We start from the raw sequence: 16,151 nt of genomic DNA on the forward strand, positions 1-16,151 counted from the left end.
GATAGATAGATAGATACTGTAGATAGATAGATAGACACTGTAAGATAGATAGATAGATAGATAGATAGATAGATAGATAGATAGATAGATGATAGATGATAGATGATAGATAGATAGATAGATAGATAGATAGATAGATAGATAGATAGATAGATAGATAGATGGATGATAGGTAAACAGACAATAAATAACCTAGGGTGGATGGATGGATGGAAGAGAGAGAAAAGAGAGAGAGAGAGAGAACCTACGATGAAGGAATGGGAGGTGGGTAGATAGATAGACAAATAGACCCTACTCACTTTTAAAATTCGACGACAATTTGCCAATACTTCGACCACAACTGTACTTTCTAGGGTGATGCCACTTCTCTGGTAGGCCCTTCCTTGAAGGAACGTAGTGGTAGATGTTGAGTAGCTATAGCTGAACCTGGATCCCACGGAAACAGTTGGTGTGCTAAAACCTGTGAAAGCAAAGAAAGGTTTTGAGACAGTGTCTTGATGATGCCCAGTTGTTTAAAGCAGCTTTCAACGAAATCATTTAGGTTGATGCAATAAATTAGTCCATATGTTGGAATTCATTGTTAGAATATATTTCTATGCAACAACTACAGTAGTATTTAGCCAGTAGTTGGCAGTGTACACAAGTTTGGATCTATGTTATATATCCTATGATCTTTTGTTCTAAGTAGAATTTCCTTTTTCCTGTTACAGTAAAAGTTAAGCAGTAAAGCACATGGTGACTGTACTCTTTAGTGTTTGCTCTGTAGTGCTATATATAAACAGAATTTATAACACTATATGATCAGGCATTAGAGAATATTAGAGAGAGAGCTTTTGCAACTCTTCCTGAGTGTCTACCGGATATGGTCAAAACAATGAAGATGGTAGCTATGAAGATACAGTCAAAGTTCCACCCATTTTTATTGTATTATTAAGTTCTAAATATTTCAATACAATTTTTGGAAGAGGCATTAGAGTGGACTGCCTTGGGAGTGCAAACACCAGAAGGAATATTATGTTCTGATCTTTTGGAGACAGAGAAGGCGTCCTACATTCCTGGGATCTCATTTTATGAGTTTCAGTTTCATTAAAACTGCCCAGAATATCATCGTCCAGGGCTCCAGCTACCAGCCCTGGATGACATCTTCGAATCTTGCTGTTTGAGGAAGTTGCATAACATTCTCAGAGACTCTTCCCATCCTGCTTACAATCTTTTTGGACTGTGGCCTTCTGGCAGAAGATACAGAACAATTAAAACTCCGACCACACGTTTTCTGAATAGTTTTTATCCCAGAACTATAATGGCACTCAACAATGAACTAAAGGGCCACCATCAGTGAGCTGTTGGACAGCATTACTTGGTCTGTTGTGTGGATGCTTGGGTGGTTTAGGGGTGGGGAATTGTGGTGGGTGGGAGGGTGTTTGGGGATTGTTGTGTGTGTTGGACCTGGTCTTTGGGTGTTAAGTGAATTTCGTTGTATGGGTATACTGTGTAAATACATACAATGACAATAAAGTTAATGTGATGATGATGATGATGATGATGATGATGACGATGACGATGATGAAGTCCTTAGCGAGCTATCAACTCAGAAGAAGAAAGCAGAGGGGTTGCCCTTCAAAGATTTGCCCTGGTCCCATCTATTTCTTTCATCAAATCAACCCATCATGGTTCAAACCCATCGTCCCTCAAGGTGTTAACATGTCTAATGCAAGGATGGGTTCTACTTACCTTTACTACTGGTTTGCAACGGGGCCGTGTGCACACTCTTGCTTCGCTTACATGCGCGCATGCACTGTTCTATGCAAGCGGAGAAGCTTCTGCACATGCGCAGAAGCGTTTTGATGACGTCAGGGTCAGTGGGCGGAGCCTCCCGCTGGTTTTACTACCAGTTCCATAGAACTGGTGCGAACGAGAGGCAACCCACCACTGGTCTAATGCTTCTATAGTTCAACTAAAGGTTTACTTCTTAAACGGACAGCACACATTCAGATGGTGGATATTTGGATTAACCAGTGAATGGACACAGAAAGGGGCGAGCAGATTAATATCCCTTATATTTGGGCGTTTTCTTACTAAGAATTTGCCTCGTCATCTTACCTGCACACTGAGACGAACAAGAGTATCTGTGCCTGAAATTTTCTGGGTCTCCTGCAACGACAAACCAAGAGCAACAGTCGAAAAAGCATTTGCAAGGAATGCCAGGGTAGTTTTGACTTGGCTGTTTATTTATCGTAGGTCTAGGAAAACGTTCAAGGAGCAACATAACATTTGCAGAAAGTCATGCCGGTCGTCTTGGAAACCGCCACGTTTGCGCAAGGACGGGATGAATGGATTCAGGAGCGGGAGAAACAGCTCAGTTTTGAGAACAAGCGTCTGTTGTAGCAGAACGGACTCCCAGCTTCAAGGCCAGGAGGATTAAGGCATCAACCACTTGTCTGATTAGCCTTGGATGGGATCCAAGGTCTCACCTCCACTCTAAATATATCATCAGCTGGAGGGCTTTGCATTGGGAAACTACAGTCTATGTCAGTGGTAGCAAACCTTTTACTCACTGAGTGCCAAACAGGTATGCGCTTTGCGTACGTATGTGCTATCTACGCTAATGCATGGCTCCTCCCCCGTGCCCTGCTTATGCAACCGCACCATTTGCACATGCGCACGGCTTTCACACGGCTCCCCTGCATGCACACACGTGCAATAGTACCATTTGTGCATGTGCATGGTTTTCACATGTGGGATACACGTGTGTGAAGGCCATCAACGCAAACGTGTTGGGCATGGTGTGGCTTGGTGGGCGTGGCTTGGTAGGCACGGCAGGGGAAGGATACTGCAAAATCCCCATTCCCTCCCCTCTCCTGGGGGAAGGATATTGCAAAATCTCCATTCCCACCCCACTCTGGGGCCAGCCAGAGGTGGTATTTGCCGGCTCTCCGAACTACTCAAAATTTCCACTAACGGTTCTCCAGAACCTGTCAGAACCTGTTGGATTTCACCCCCAATTTAATGGTGGACAGAACCAAATGGTTTTGAGGTCCTGGGCAAAAAAGGCACATGTGTGTGTGTGTGAGAGAGATAGATTTATACCCTCTGTTGGGCTTTGAATTTGAGCTTGTATTCTGATTCGTTGTCAGAGTCCCGTGGGGTCATGCGGGGGTAACTTTGTAGGTTGTCTTTTGACTCCCAGGCTTGGTTGAGCCTTGCTGGGTGATGCCGTCTCCCCAGGTGCCATGTGGCGAGTTCTGTTGCTAGATGGCTGGAGGGCAAATCCTACCTTTTTTGGATCTTGGGTGAGGGCATTTGCTTATGAATAGACCTAGCTATCTCTTTATCTCTTAAGTGCTGATGTCTGCTGTGGGTTATTGAGAACGTGGGGGCTATTAAGAGTGAGTCTGCTTCCTGCCTAAAAAAACATGTTTCTCCATTTCTCACCCAGGGAGGTATAATATTCTGCCTTTTTAATATTTCCTAGAATGTTTCATTCTTCTAGGAGAGGGGTGGGTGCTAACTCCTTACATTCTGAACAGGAGCCCTTTTGTTCAGTGGCTGTGGTGGTCAGAAAGTTTTGATCTGTACATGGACATTCCCTCCTCAGCCTCTTTCTTACAGCCTCAAGAAAACCTCACTATTTTATTTACAGTAGTGGCCACAATTGTGGAAACCTTTTGGGAAAAGTGTATTTTCTAAAAGTAGCTAATAACACCACTTTTTTTTTTTTTTTTGGAGTAGTACCATAAAATTAGATATCAATGGAAAGATAATTGAATCAAGAATGTAATGCAGGGGTGAAATCCAGCAGGTTCTGACAGGTTCTGGAGAACTGGTAGTGGTTCCTTAATGCTCGGGTGAGACCTTTAAAAGTTTTCCCCCCTCCCAAAATTCATACGAAAATAAGCATGCATGCATTCTGGCTAATATACATTTCCTTGAATGCTATTTTGCACAGACAAATAGGCAGTCTTCACACACCCACACACCCAATACCCTGAATTTTGAGCAAGCCTTCCTAATATCCATGCTTAAGAAAACACTTTTCTATACAAATTTTCTACTTCTTTTTGTTTTATATTTTTTTATTAGACTTTTTGGATGCAATAAACATATGCAAAAAAAAAAAAAAAGATAGTGAGAAAAAGAGAAAAGGAAAGAAAAGGAAACACAGAGTAATGCCTTTTGCTGTTCTATGGAGTAATTATCATCTCATTTTCCCCCACAAAAAGGGCTCTGGCCCTTTTTAACCTCGAAATGAATCAGTTCGGTCGTGTCTTCTTTCATCAAAGAAAGTCCATGTAAGATTTCCAGTTATTCAGAAAAAAAGTATTTGGGGTTTGTTTTTTTCCCCTTCCTGACCAGGTAAACGGACTTCAGGTTTGACTGAAGTATTCACAACCAGAATAGCGAGAGAAACAAAAACGGCAAAGCCAGATATGTGGCATCTTAGGTAAGATTCAGAATGCGTGGAAGATTGACAAAACTGGTATTCAAAGCAAATGAAATCATCTCTCTTTTTGAGAGACCTGATCAACCACCTGGCTGGCTTTTGAACCCTTGAAGTCGACAGGTGTGATTTCACTCAACTTTGGCCAACCTTGGTAGCTTATCGCCAGATCCCTCCCATATGAAATACTGTAAAGTCCTCTGTTAAAATAGCACGGCTGGATAAAATCAGATGAAATCACTGGCCAAAGGACACACACACACACACACACACACACACACACACACACACACACAGAGTTAAGTGAGTTTCCACGGTTCCTTCTACTTACGCTTTGAGATGCCAGCCACAAACAGAGAGAACAGAACCATCACTTGCTGTAGCTCCATGATTTTGGAAACCAGCTCGGCCCTAGAAAAACTACATCAGGCCTCGTCTCCTTTCAGAGGCAGCTCTGATGCAGGAGGGCAGTGAAAGCAGATTTCCCCCCCCCCACCTTTTACAAAGAAGGGCTTGAGTATTCCAGCTCTTTTTGCAAGGTGGAGGAGGGGCTGGGAAGGAGTGAGACAGAGAGGGACAGAGAGAGAGAGAAAGAGAGAGAAAAGAGAGGGGGGGAAAGAGGGAGAGTTGACGATGAGAGAGAGAGGGAGGGAGAGTTGACAATGAGAAGGCATCTCAACTGCCCTGCGCTAGTTGATTTTTGCTTCAATAGATGATTGCATCAAGGTTAGATCAAGGTGTGTTGGGAACTGAGCCATTGTGGGAACATGAGGTGAGGGGACAATAGCATCTTCTAGGGTGGCTGACATCTATTGAGTTTGCAATGTGTACAAAAATATACCAAAAAAATAGATGTTGGGACTCTAGAAAGAATGCAGAGAAGAGCAACGAAGATGATTAGGGGGCTAAAGTGTACGATGAATGGTTGCAGGGATTGGAAATGTCCAGTCTAATGAAAAGAAGGACTAGGAGTGGCATGACAGCAGTCTTCCAATAATTAAGGGGCTGCCACAAAGAAGAGGGAGTCAAGCTATTCTCCAAAGCATCTGAAAGCAGGCGAAGAAGCAATGGGTGGAAACTAATCAAGGAGAGAAGCAACTTAGAACTAAGGAGAAATTGCAATGACAATGAGAACAACTATCAGTAGAACGACTTGCCTCCAGAAATTGTGGATGTTCAATCCCTGGAGGCTTTTAAGAAGAGACTGGACTTCCAGTTGTCTGGAATGGTATAGGATTTCCCTTGCTCAAGCAGGAGGGGTTGGACTAGAAGACCTCTAAGGTTCCCTTCCAACTCTGTTATTCTGAGGTGCTGCTATTTCAACCTGTCTCCAACAGGATACAAGAGTTGGCTTTGCTGATCAGTTTAGCATGTAACCATTTCTGCAATTGCGTTGCTTTAATTGGGGACAAAGCCACAGGGCAGCGAAAGAGATTATGGGTAAATGGGTGACATCTTTGACACGATCACACCAAAAGGCAGGCCGTTGCAACGCATCCTGGCAATCATCTGAGCAGTGTTTTCGGCTGACAGGGACAACGTCAGCGACAGCATCTGGTCAAGCCAGGCGTGACTCAGTACTCGCAGCACGGATCGTGGTCAGTGCATGCTGGTTTCAGCATTGTGGTACAGCAAAGGGCCATGCTGAAATTAAGCTGGGGAGATTCAGACTTCTGTCCTCCATCTGCTAGGCGCTTACGCAGCGAGAGAAAGAGCGTCGGTCATTTCGCAAGCCAAGGATTGAGCTCTCCCTGCCCACAGCCAGAAAATTAAGAAAATGTCCTTTTTCAAACGAAGCAGCCGTTCAGTCTGTTCTTTCCACTCGGTCACCTCAGCAGCCCTGAGTCCGCCGCCATTTTGTAGAAGAGTCCCTTCTGGATTCTTAGCGCTTCTGGGGTGTCGAATTCGGCCACTTGTCCGTTTTCCATCACTAAAATTCTACAAATATGAGAAACGAGCAAGGTTAGTCTACAAGACCAGTGTGTTCTGGCCCGCCAGGGGCCAGCAGAGCTGACAGCAGGGTTGCCAGGTCTGCTTCCAAAAAATAGCGGACAAGCGGGGGGCGGGGTGGTGGTGTTAAGTAGTAAAAAAATAGAAATTTTTTTTACAGTTAAATTATATATTTTCTTACAAACATTTTAACATGCCATTTTAGGTCAGTCGACACAAGCTACAATACATTTTAAAAATGTGAACTGTACATAATTTTATAATATATTTTTATTTTAATCTCATCATTAATTTTTTCGGAGAATCGAGTTCAAGGGATATTCGATCTTTGTCTCATTCTAACTTATGAAAAAAAAAGACAAAACGCGATTCTCCTATCCTTGTTCTCTTAGACTGTACAGCTTTAGATTACGTACCATTTCATCATAAAGCTTTTGAATAAAAAAAATGTGCACTATTTTGTGGGAAAAAAAATAGTAAACATAATGTGAAAAAAGCGGACTCTCCGCTCAAATAGTGGACACCTGGCAACCCTACGCAGACTCGGACACTGAGGAGGTTGGGGAGGAACATGGGCCAGTCCTGGAGTCTGGGGAAGGTTCTGATGAGGGCTCTGCGTCGCAGGCAGAGAGTGGGACAGGGCCCTTTGACAGTTATCACCTACCTTCGGAGTCGGAGATAAGTGAGGCAAAAGAACAGCTGGAGCCTGTTCCTGATATGCGCATGCACAGAGCTTCCAGAATTCTATTCTATTCTATTCTATTCTATTCTATTCTATTCTATTCTATTCTATTCTATTCTATTCTATTCTATTCTGTTCTGTTCTGTTCTGTTCTGTTCTGTTCTATTCTATTCTATTCTATTCTATTCTATTCTATTCTATTCTATTCTATTCTATTCTATTCTATTCTATTCTATTCCATTCCATTCCATTCCATTCCATTCCATTCCATTCCAATATCGCCACATCTCCCTCTATTTTTTCAGGCCATTTTATCTCCTTTTTTTCTATTTCTATTTTATGTATTTATTTGTCTTGAGAATCTTCTTCAAAGCCATCTCTTACCGGTCAAATTCCATCATGGCATTTAGCCGATGGGCGATGGTCAGAACTGTGCACTCCTTGAAGTGATTCCTTATGGTGGCCTGAATCTGCAGGTCTGTTTCAAGATCCACAGCTGCGGTGGCCTCATCCAGAATCAGGATTTTGGCTTTCCGAAGTAAACCCCGAGCCAGGCAGATGAGCTGCCGTTGACCAACACTGGAAGAAGAATAGTGGGACAATTAAAACCTGAGATCGTCCCTGTGTAATGAATTGGAGAGAGGAATCCAATACTTCTGTCTACCGGACACACTTCCGTGGATCATGAGAAGGGCCTTGTATCACTTGTGAAAGGGGAAACGAGAAGGAGATTCTAGTTGTAGGAATATCTGGAACACTAGGGAGAGTGTTGAGCTATAATAACCATGATAAATGGGACCGGTAAGAATTTGAAGTCAACTACCGCTGAAGGACTACAAGTTACCCCTCCACTCTGGTGTTTCTCAATCTTGGAACAACAACTGATGACTTCCTTTTACCGGTCCACAATAGAAAGCATCCTCACTTATTGCATCATGGTAGGGCATGCCAGTTTGACAGCCGCGGATAGAAAGAATTAACAGAGGGTGGTGAGCCCAGCATAAAACATTGTGGGCTGCCCCCTGATACTAGATGAGACCACTAGGGCTCGCTGCCTTAGGAGAATGAAGAAAATTCTCAGGGACAACTCTCACCCTGGTCATCACTTCTTTACCCTCCTACCATCGGGAAGGCGATATAGAAGCATAGCCAGCTGCTGATTGTGAATGTATTAATAGCAGCTAGAATTGTGTTTGCTAAAAACTGGAAAAACGAGAAAATACCAACGCAAGATGAAGTTATTAAGAAAAGAATGGAGTGTGCTGAAATGAGTAAATTGACATTTGAAATTAGAGAACAAGAAGATAAACAATATTATAAGATATGGGATCTATTTTATCAGTGGCTAGATAAAAAAATATATGGAAATGAAATATGGCTGAGATTTTTACCACACAAGAATTGTAGAATTATATAAAATATAACATAAAGATGTATTATTATTATTATTTGAATGAATAAGGATGATGAAATGGATGTCACAACATAAATTAATGCAAATTTTAGAATACTGTGTATGAAATGAAGGAAGCTATAGCCATAGTTTAAAAAATAAATAAATAGATAAATAAATAAATAAATAAACAGAGCCTGATAGTACAGTGGACTAAAGCACTTTTATTAACATCTGCTGCTTGCAATTACTGCAAGTTCAAATCTCACCAGGCTCAAGGTTGACTCAGCCTTCCATCCTTTCAAAGGTAGGTGAAATGAGGACTCAGATTGCGGGGGCAATAAACTGACTTTGTATAAATATACAAAAGTATGAAGGCTATTGCTTAACGCATTGTAAGCCGCCCTGAATAGATGAAGAAACATGAAAGACTTGTAACCAACCAACACACTGTTTGTATTTGTAATTGATGATGATTTTATGTTTTTATGTTTGTTTAAAAATAAAAAAAAATTCTCAAAAAAAAAAAAAAAGCATAGCCAGCTGCACAAACAGGCTGAAGGAACAGTTTTTATCCGTGGGCTGTCAGACACCTGAATGCGAAATAACTACGTAGTATGATGGACTGCAGGGCCAGTGCAATGTGTAACATGTTCACACTGTTGCAATAGGACTGGGTGTTTTGTTAATACGATTTATTGGGTTAGGGATTTTCTGTCTTCACTGTGAGTTGTATTTTGTTGGGTGTGGGAGTGCACTGAGGAAGCTCAACCAATCTCATTGCACATGTATTGTGCACTGACAATGAAGATTTGAATTGGATTGAATTGGAGACTTTAAGTGGTGTGGACTTTGACTCCCATACTGATCTGATTTCAAAACAATTCTTTAGAATGCATTCTTTAGAATGCAAATATGGCCTTTAACTGATTTAACAAACCCAATTTAGTGTATTTATTAGTAACAGATCCGTACTTCCATCCAGATATCTCTCCCTCCCCTCCTCTCATCCTCAGCCAATATTGTATACATCTGTTGCATCCAAAATAGTCTGGATGAGAGACCCGTTAAATTTACATTAATTTGAATGGTATACAATTTGCCGCAACTGATGGCATTTACATAATGATGCCATTATGCAAGTGGCCTCAATCACCACTAATGACAACAGTTGCAATTTAACCCCGATTGACGGGCAATGCTTTCCTCAAACAATCTGTCCAAAGAAAAAGTTCACCACGCTATTATTTTAAGTGCTTTTTAGTGGTCCTATCTTTGAGGATAACCGAAATGTTAGGAATAAATGTTAGGACTTACCGTATTTTTCGGAGTATAAGACGCACCGGAGTATAAGACGCAGCTTAGTTTGGGGGGAAAAAAATAGGGGAAAAAATAATCTGCCTACCAGGGATTCATCTGGCTAGCGCCCTTAGTCTGGTTAGCTTCAGCACATTAGTTTGCTTTTAAAAGTATAAAAGTATAAAAGTATACTTAAAAGTATGCTTGGGGATAAAAAAGCTGAGAGGAAGCAGCAATGAGAAAAGCAGGCAAAGCACGTGGGGGCGGGGAGATCGTTTCACTCGGCTAGCGCCTAGTTAGGGCTGAAAGAAAGCTTCTAAACAACAGCTGAGAGTCGGAGCAAAGCATAGAGATCGCTTCACTCGCTAACGTCTCGTTAGTGCCTCATTAGGGCTGAAAACAAGCTTCGAAAAAGCTACATTTGGAGTATAAGATGCACCCAAATTTTCAGCCTCTTTGGGGGGGGGAAGGTTAGTGGTGAAATCCAATTTTTTTTACTACCGGTTCTGTGGGCGTGGCTTGGTGGGCGTGATGTGGCTTGATGGCCGTGGCTTGGTGGCCATGGCAGGGGAAGGATACTGCAAAATCTCCATTCCCATCCCACTCCAGGGGAAGGATACTGCAAAAACTCCATTCCCTCCCCACTCCAGGAGAAGGATACTGCAAAATCCCCATTCCCTCCCCATTCCTGGGGGGAGGATATTGCAAAACCAACATTCCCTCCCCACTCTGGGGCCAGCCGGTTGTCCAAACTGCTCAAAATTTCCGCTACCGGTTCTCCAGAACCTGTCAGAACCTGCTGGATTTCACCCCCAGGGGAAGGTGCATCTTATACTCCGAAAAATACGGTAAATATCAGCCAGCCTTTAAACATAATCTTTCATCAATTACAAACCATCTCAAAAGAGTAAACCGAAGTCTAAACAAGGGGTGCTCATCAGAAACGTTGATGAACCCATAACTCAAAAAAAAACAAAAAAACAAAACAAAATAAAAAACCCCAAATCACAGCAGGAGATATTTTTCCTCTTTCCATCTTGGGCTTTGAATACCTGAGATCTCCACCTCCTTCAGAGCACTCATAGGCCATCTGACCTGGCAGATCTGAAACAAAGATCTTGAGTTGGGTCTGCTCCAAAGCGGTCCAGATGTCCTCATCTGAGCATTGATTCAAGGGATCGAGGTTCTCTCTCAAAGAACCCCCAAACAAGACTGGGTCCTGAGCACAGGGGGAGAAGAAACACAAGATATGGAGTCTATTTTCCATAGAACAGGAGTGAAGATATCCTTGGGGATTCAATACAGGGGTGAAATGCTACTGGTTCAGACCGGTTCGGGTGAAACTGTAGTAAAAACTGCTAGCGGTTCGGGCGAATCAGTATTTCCGACGATCAGCTGGGCGACAATCAGCTGTGACGTGCGATTTATATTAGCTAGAATCGTCGGATTTCCTGCTTTCTAGCTAATCTAAATTGCATGGCACAGCGGATGTCCCATGCAGGGGTGGGCTGCTGGGGGTTCGCAGGGGTTCGAGAGAACCTCTAGCTAAGATTCTGTGCAGTTCGTAGAACCTCCAAATACCACTCCTGGCTGGCCCTGCCCACCCCACCCCGCCCCTCCCAGGAGTCCCCACGTGGCCTGTTTTGGACGCAGGTAAGTGCAGGGCATGCATGGAAGCTCGGGGAGGGTGAAAAACAGGTCTACCAGAAGTTCAGGAGGCCAGAAACGGCCTTTTTCCGGCCTCCAGAAGGCCTCCGGAGCCTGGGGAGGCTGTTTTTGCCTTCCCGGAGACTCGAGTAAAGCCTCCGGAGCCCGGGGAGGGCAAAAACACCCCCCCAAGCCTGGTGCAGGAGGCTAACTATGCCACGGCCACCATGGCCATGCCCAGTTAGCAACCAGGCAGAGAACCCCTTGCTAAAATTTTTGAAGCGCACCCCTGGTCCCATGTCCACTCAGAAAATGTCCTATAAGATGACAAGATGGACTGCAAAAAAGATCTTGATCCCAGCTGAACATCATAGTGAAAGACTGAATGAAACATCTGGTGTCTGTTGAAGACATGGCTTGGGATATCAACATTATTGGGGGTGAATAGAACGATAACAAGTGAAAGTGACAGACTGAGTTCATACCTGTGGGACAATCGTAATCTTGCTTCTCAGGTTGTTCAGGCCCATTTCGGCAATGTTGATTTGATCAATGACAATCTCTCCATCAGCGGCTTCCACAAGCCTCAGAAGCCCCATCACAAGGGATGATTTCCCAGCCCCTGTTCTTCCAACGATGCCCACCTGCAAGAGAAAAACAGAGGTTGGGGAAGGAAGGACCTCCCGATGGGAAGCAAGGAGAGAGAATGACTCTTCCGTATCCTGCTTTCTCAAATACATAGGAGTCTATCCTTATTATGTTCTCACCACAACCACCCCATGAGCTTTGCCTACTAAAAATATAAACCCAGTTCAAATAAACTTGTGGACTCACCGGTCCAGTAAGGACTTAGATCTGTATCTCACAGGTCTAAATCCAACAGCTTAACCCCTACTGCATGCTGGATGTTTTAAGGGACCAAACTTTCTAGTGAAAGGAAGAAGACTTTGGACTAGATCAGGGGTCTCCAAACTTGGCAATTTTAAGTCTTTTGGATTTCAACTCCCAGAATTTCCCCCATGGTGGGGAATTCTGGGAGTTGAAGTCCAGACATCTTTAAGTTGTCCAGGTTGAGAAACACTGCTCTATATATGTCTTACCTTCTCTTGCGGTTTGATCTTTAGGTTGATATTCTTCAGAGCTAGACTTAATTCTGGCCTGTATCGCAAACTATAGCCTCTGAATTCAATTGCTCCTTCAGTGGGCCAGCTGCCACCTTGGAGATGATCATCCAAGGTCCATGGAGCCTGAAACAGATGTAACAACAATGCTAGCTCATAGTGTTGTGGTCCGCCAGCAGCCTACAGAGCTGGCAGCAGATCGGACAGTGAGGAGGCCGGGGAGGAACATGGACCAGTCCTGGAATCTGGGGAAGGCTCGGACGAGGGCTCTGCGTCGGAGGCAGAGATAGGGCCAGGGCCATCTGGGAGTTATGCACAGACTCCGGTGCCTCCAGAGTCGGATATCAGAGAGGCAGAGGAACAGGGGGACCCTGTTCCTAGTGCGTGCATGCGCAGAGCTGCCAGAAGGCAAGAACAGTTAAATCTAAAGGGACGACTCGGGAGTAAGGCCTGGAGATGATTGGCCCCTCCCATAAGGCTTAAAAGAGGAGCAAAGGCACGTGGGCCCTTTGCAAGAAAGCAACGTTGTTAATTCTGTTCCCAGTCGGCATCTCTTGTTTGTTTCTGAACTTCATGGGGCTTTGCCAAGTAAGGCCTTCGGCAGGGTGTCAAAGAAGATAAAGGTTGGTGATTATCTCGAAGGACTTCTTCCAAAGGACTTGTTTTGCAACTAATTGGGACTCAGCTGGGAATGAAAGTAATTCTCAGCTGTTACAATGAAATAGGTTTATTTGGGACTAATTGTGTCTTGTAATGACTCAGTAAGTCTAGGTCACAGCACATATTAGCAAATCCCAAAAGAAGCTCCAAGAGGCAAAACTACAAAAAACAAGATATGATTGCAGCAATAAGGACTTAAAAACTACTTCGGTGGGCTTTTTTCAGGAGGGCCAATGACAGACTTGCTTCCGACTCCACAATTGGGATATGTACTACATTGTGCTAAACCATAGTATCCCACTTTTCATTGTGGTGTGGTATGATGCATGAACGGAATTATTCTGATTTGCCAACTAGAGGGTGTTAAGTCATATGCATGATCTTGAGGGATGAAGGGAAAAGACAGCAATAGCACTTAGACTTATATACTGCTCCATAGTGCTTTACAGTCCTCTCTAAATGGGTTACAAAGTCAGCGTATTGCCCCCAACAATCTGGGTCCTCATTTTACCAACCCTGGAAGGATGGAAGATTGAGTCAACCTTGAGCTCATCAGAATCGAACTCCAGACTGTGAGCAGAGTTAGCTTGTAATACTGCATTGTAACCACTGTGCCACCAGGGCTCACATAAGATGCTCCTTAGAGAATGATCAGATAAAAAGGATAGGAAACCACAACTGCTTAACAGGCAAAGAAAGAAGGTTAAGTTAAGATCCATCTAAGGTTTCAGGCTGTTAAAAGTGACAGCGGGAGACTGGCATTTTCAGACTTGCAAGATTCTATTAATGCAGCCTTACGACGAAGTCGAATTAGATCATTTAATGTTGTTCATGCATCACACCGCACCGAAAGGTGATACTAGGTCATTCAAAAAGGATCTGAGGTGGTGCAATGGTTAGAATGCAGTATTGCAGGCAAATTCTGCCCATTGGCAGCAGTTTGATCTTGACCAGATCATGATTGACTCAGTCTTCCATCCTTCTGAGGTGGGTAAAAGGAGGAGCCAGATTGTTGGGGGCAGTAGGCTGATTCTGTAAACCACTTAGACAGGGCTGCCAAGGACTATGGAGTGGTATATAAATCTAAGTGCTATTGCTATTCCTTCCTTCCTTCCTTCCTTCCTTCCTTCCTTCCTTCCTTCCTTCCTTCCTTCCTTCCTTCCGTCCTTCCTTCCTTCCATCCATCCATCCATCCATCCATCCATCCATCCATCCATCCATCCATGGGGCACAGTGGTTAGAATGCAGTATTGTAGGCTGACTCTACCCACAGCCAGGAGTTTGATCCTGAAGGGCTCATGATTGACTCAGCCTTCTATCCTTCTGAGGTGGGTAAAAGGAGGACCCAGATTGTTGGAGGGCAATAGGCTGACTCTGTAAACCGCTTAGGGAGGGCTGTAAATCACTATGAAGTGGTATATAAATCTAAGTGCTATTGCTATTTATTGCTAGTTTAGGGCTGATAGACAGGTAGATAGACAGACAGACAGACAGGAGTTTCAGGGTTAACTAAGGAAGTGAGCTGGACCATTTTGTGACCGAAGAGAAGAAAGACTTACCTCTTTGGGGGTCTGTGAATAATCTCTCACTCTTTCCACAGACATGATGTGGTTATCAATTTCCGCTGAGGCACGCACCATCCAGTTCAAAACGCCAGTGATCTGGTAAGAAGAAGAAGGGGAATCTATGACCCCGGGCCACTGAAAGCTCCTACCAAACCTCAGAAGTTAAATGTGTTGCCTAAAGTTCTATTACGCTGCCTACCCCCTGTCCACTGCGGAATGAGACTTTTCGCCTCCTACTCTTTCTAAGGCTAGGATACCCGACTGAAACAAAAACTCCTTTGGAGGAAGCCGGCTTCTGGCTGCCAGCATTGGCAACTAGCCAATTCGCTGGCGGCTAACTGTCCCAGGAGGTAAAAAGCCCAGGATTAACAGTGTGGTGTCGAATGGGCTGTGCCGAAGTGTGTGGGATGGAGGGGCTGTGGCAGGGATGAAATGTAAAATTTGTTACACCCGGTTCTGTGGACATGACTTGGTTGGTTGGGGGGGTAATGTGACTGGGTGGGTGTGACCAACTTTTTTTTTTAACTTTTCAAAGCATTTTTTCTAATGCTTTGAAAAGCCTCTGCCGATCAGGCAACTCAGCTGGGATCGTCAGAGACTTTTCAAAGCATTTTTTTTTACCACCTCTTCAGCCGAAGAGATTGCAGAAAAAAATGCTTTGAAAAGCCTCTGACGATCCCAGCTGAGCCGCGCGATCCTCAGAGGCTTTTTTTTTTACTTTTAAAAGCATTTTTTCGTCGGAAGAGGTTGTAGAAAAAATGCTTTTAAAAGTAAAAAAAAAAAAGCCTCTGATAATCGTGCGGCTCAGCTGGGCATAGTGTGTGTGTGTGGGGGGGGGGGGTGCAGGGATTTTTGCTACCGGTTCTCCAAACCACCCGCTGCCATCGCTACCGGATCGGGTGATCCGGTCCAAACCAGGAGCATTTCACCCCTGGGCCGTAGCCGACGGTCCGTGGCAAATGAGCAGGGGCGTGTCATCCAAGGAGAAAAGCTAGAGGAGAATCCCCCGAGGCAGAAGCCTGGCGGAGAAGCAGGCACGGACAAGGGTAGGAGGCGAAAAGTCCTAAACCCGACCACTGACCTCAAACTCTATTTTAAAGCTGGATCATCTCTTATTTCACAAGTCCCTTCCAACAGGGACTTGTACAACTTTAAATCACCAATGAAACTGACCCAATGCAACAGAAGAAACGGGAAGTCAATAGTAAGTTCTATTACTATATTATTATATATAATATTATATTATTATAGCTTGTAATTATTATTATATTATTTTTTTTTAGACAAGTTTTATTAAATTTTTCTTTTACTTACATATTTTATGAACAGTGTATTGACCGGGTCACATCTTTTACAACTTATAACATAATTATATATTGATTTTTATAATCTATTG

The 16,151-nt window shown here is 43.7% G+C and overlaps 2 protein-coding genes across 2 annotated transcripts in view; both read right to left on the reverse strand.

Moving 5' to 3' along the window:
* APOLTP (apolipoprotein lipid transfer particle homolog) overlaps window positions 1-5,992 on the reverse strand; it is an 86,925-nt gene extending 80,933 nt beyond the window's left edge. The window contains exons 1-3 of the mRNA XM_087878599.1: window positions 5,911-5,992; window positions 2,101-2,151; window positions 300-460 (exon numbers count right to left, since the gene is read on the reverse strand). Of these exons, the coding sequence (XP_087734725.1) occupies window positions 300-460; window positions 2,101-2,151; window positions 5,911-5,992 (294 nt within the window). The remainder of the gene's footprint in view (window positions 1-299; window positions 461-2,100; window positions 2,152-5,910) is intronic.
* ABCC6 (ATP binding cassette subfamily C member 6) overlaps window positions 4,056-16,151 on the reverse strand; it is a 44,199-nt gene continuing 32,103 nt past the window's right edge. Inside the window, exons 26-31 of the mRNA XM_060692916.2 lie at window positions 14,750-14,851; window positions 12,510-12,656; window positions 11,895-12,053; window positions 10,815-10,981; window positions 7,455-7,649; window positions 4,056-6,376 (exon numbers count right to left, since the gene is read on the reverse strand). Of these exons, the coding sequence (XP_060548899.2) occupies window positions 6,265-6,376; window positions 7,455-7,649; window positions 10,815-10,981; window positions 11,895-12,053; window positions 12,510-12,656; window positions 14,750-14,851 (882 nt within the window). The 3' untranslated portion in view covers window positions 4,056-6,264. The remainder of the gene's footprint in view (window positions 6,377-7,454; window positions 7,650-10,814; window positions 10,982-11,894; window positions 12,054-12,509; window positions 12,657-14,749; window positions 14,852-16,151) is intronic.

Source organism: Pantherophis guttatus, chromosome 14 (genome assembly GCF_059756535.1).
Source record: "Pantherophis guttatus breed Tessera chromosome 14, ASM5975653v1, whole genome shotgun sequence".
NCBI classification, from domain to species: domain Eukaryota; kingdom Metazoa; phylum Chordata; class Lepidosauria; order Squamata; family Colubridae; genus Pantherophis; species Pantherophis guttatus.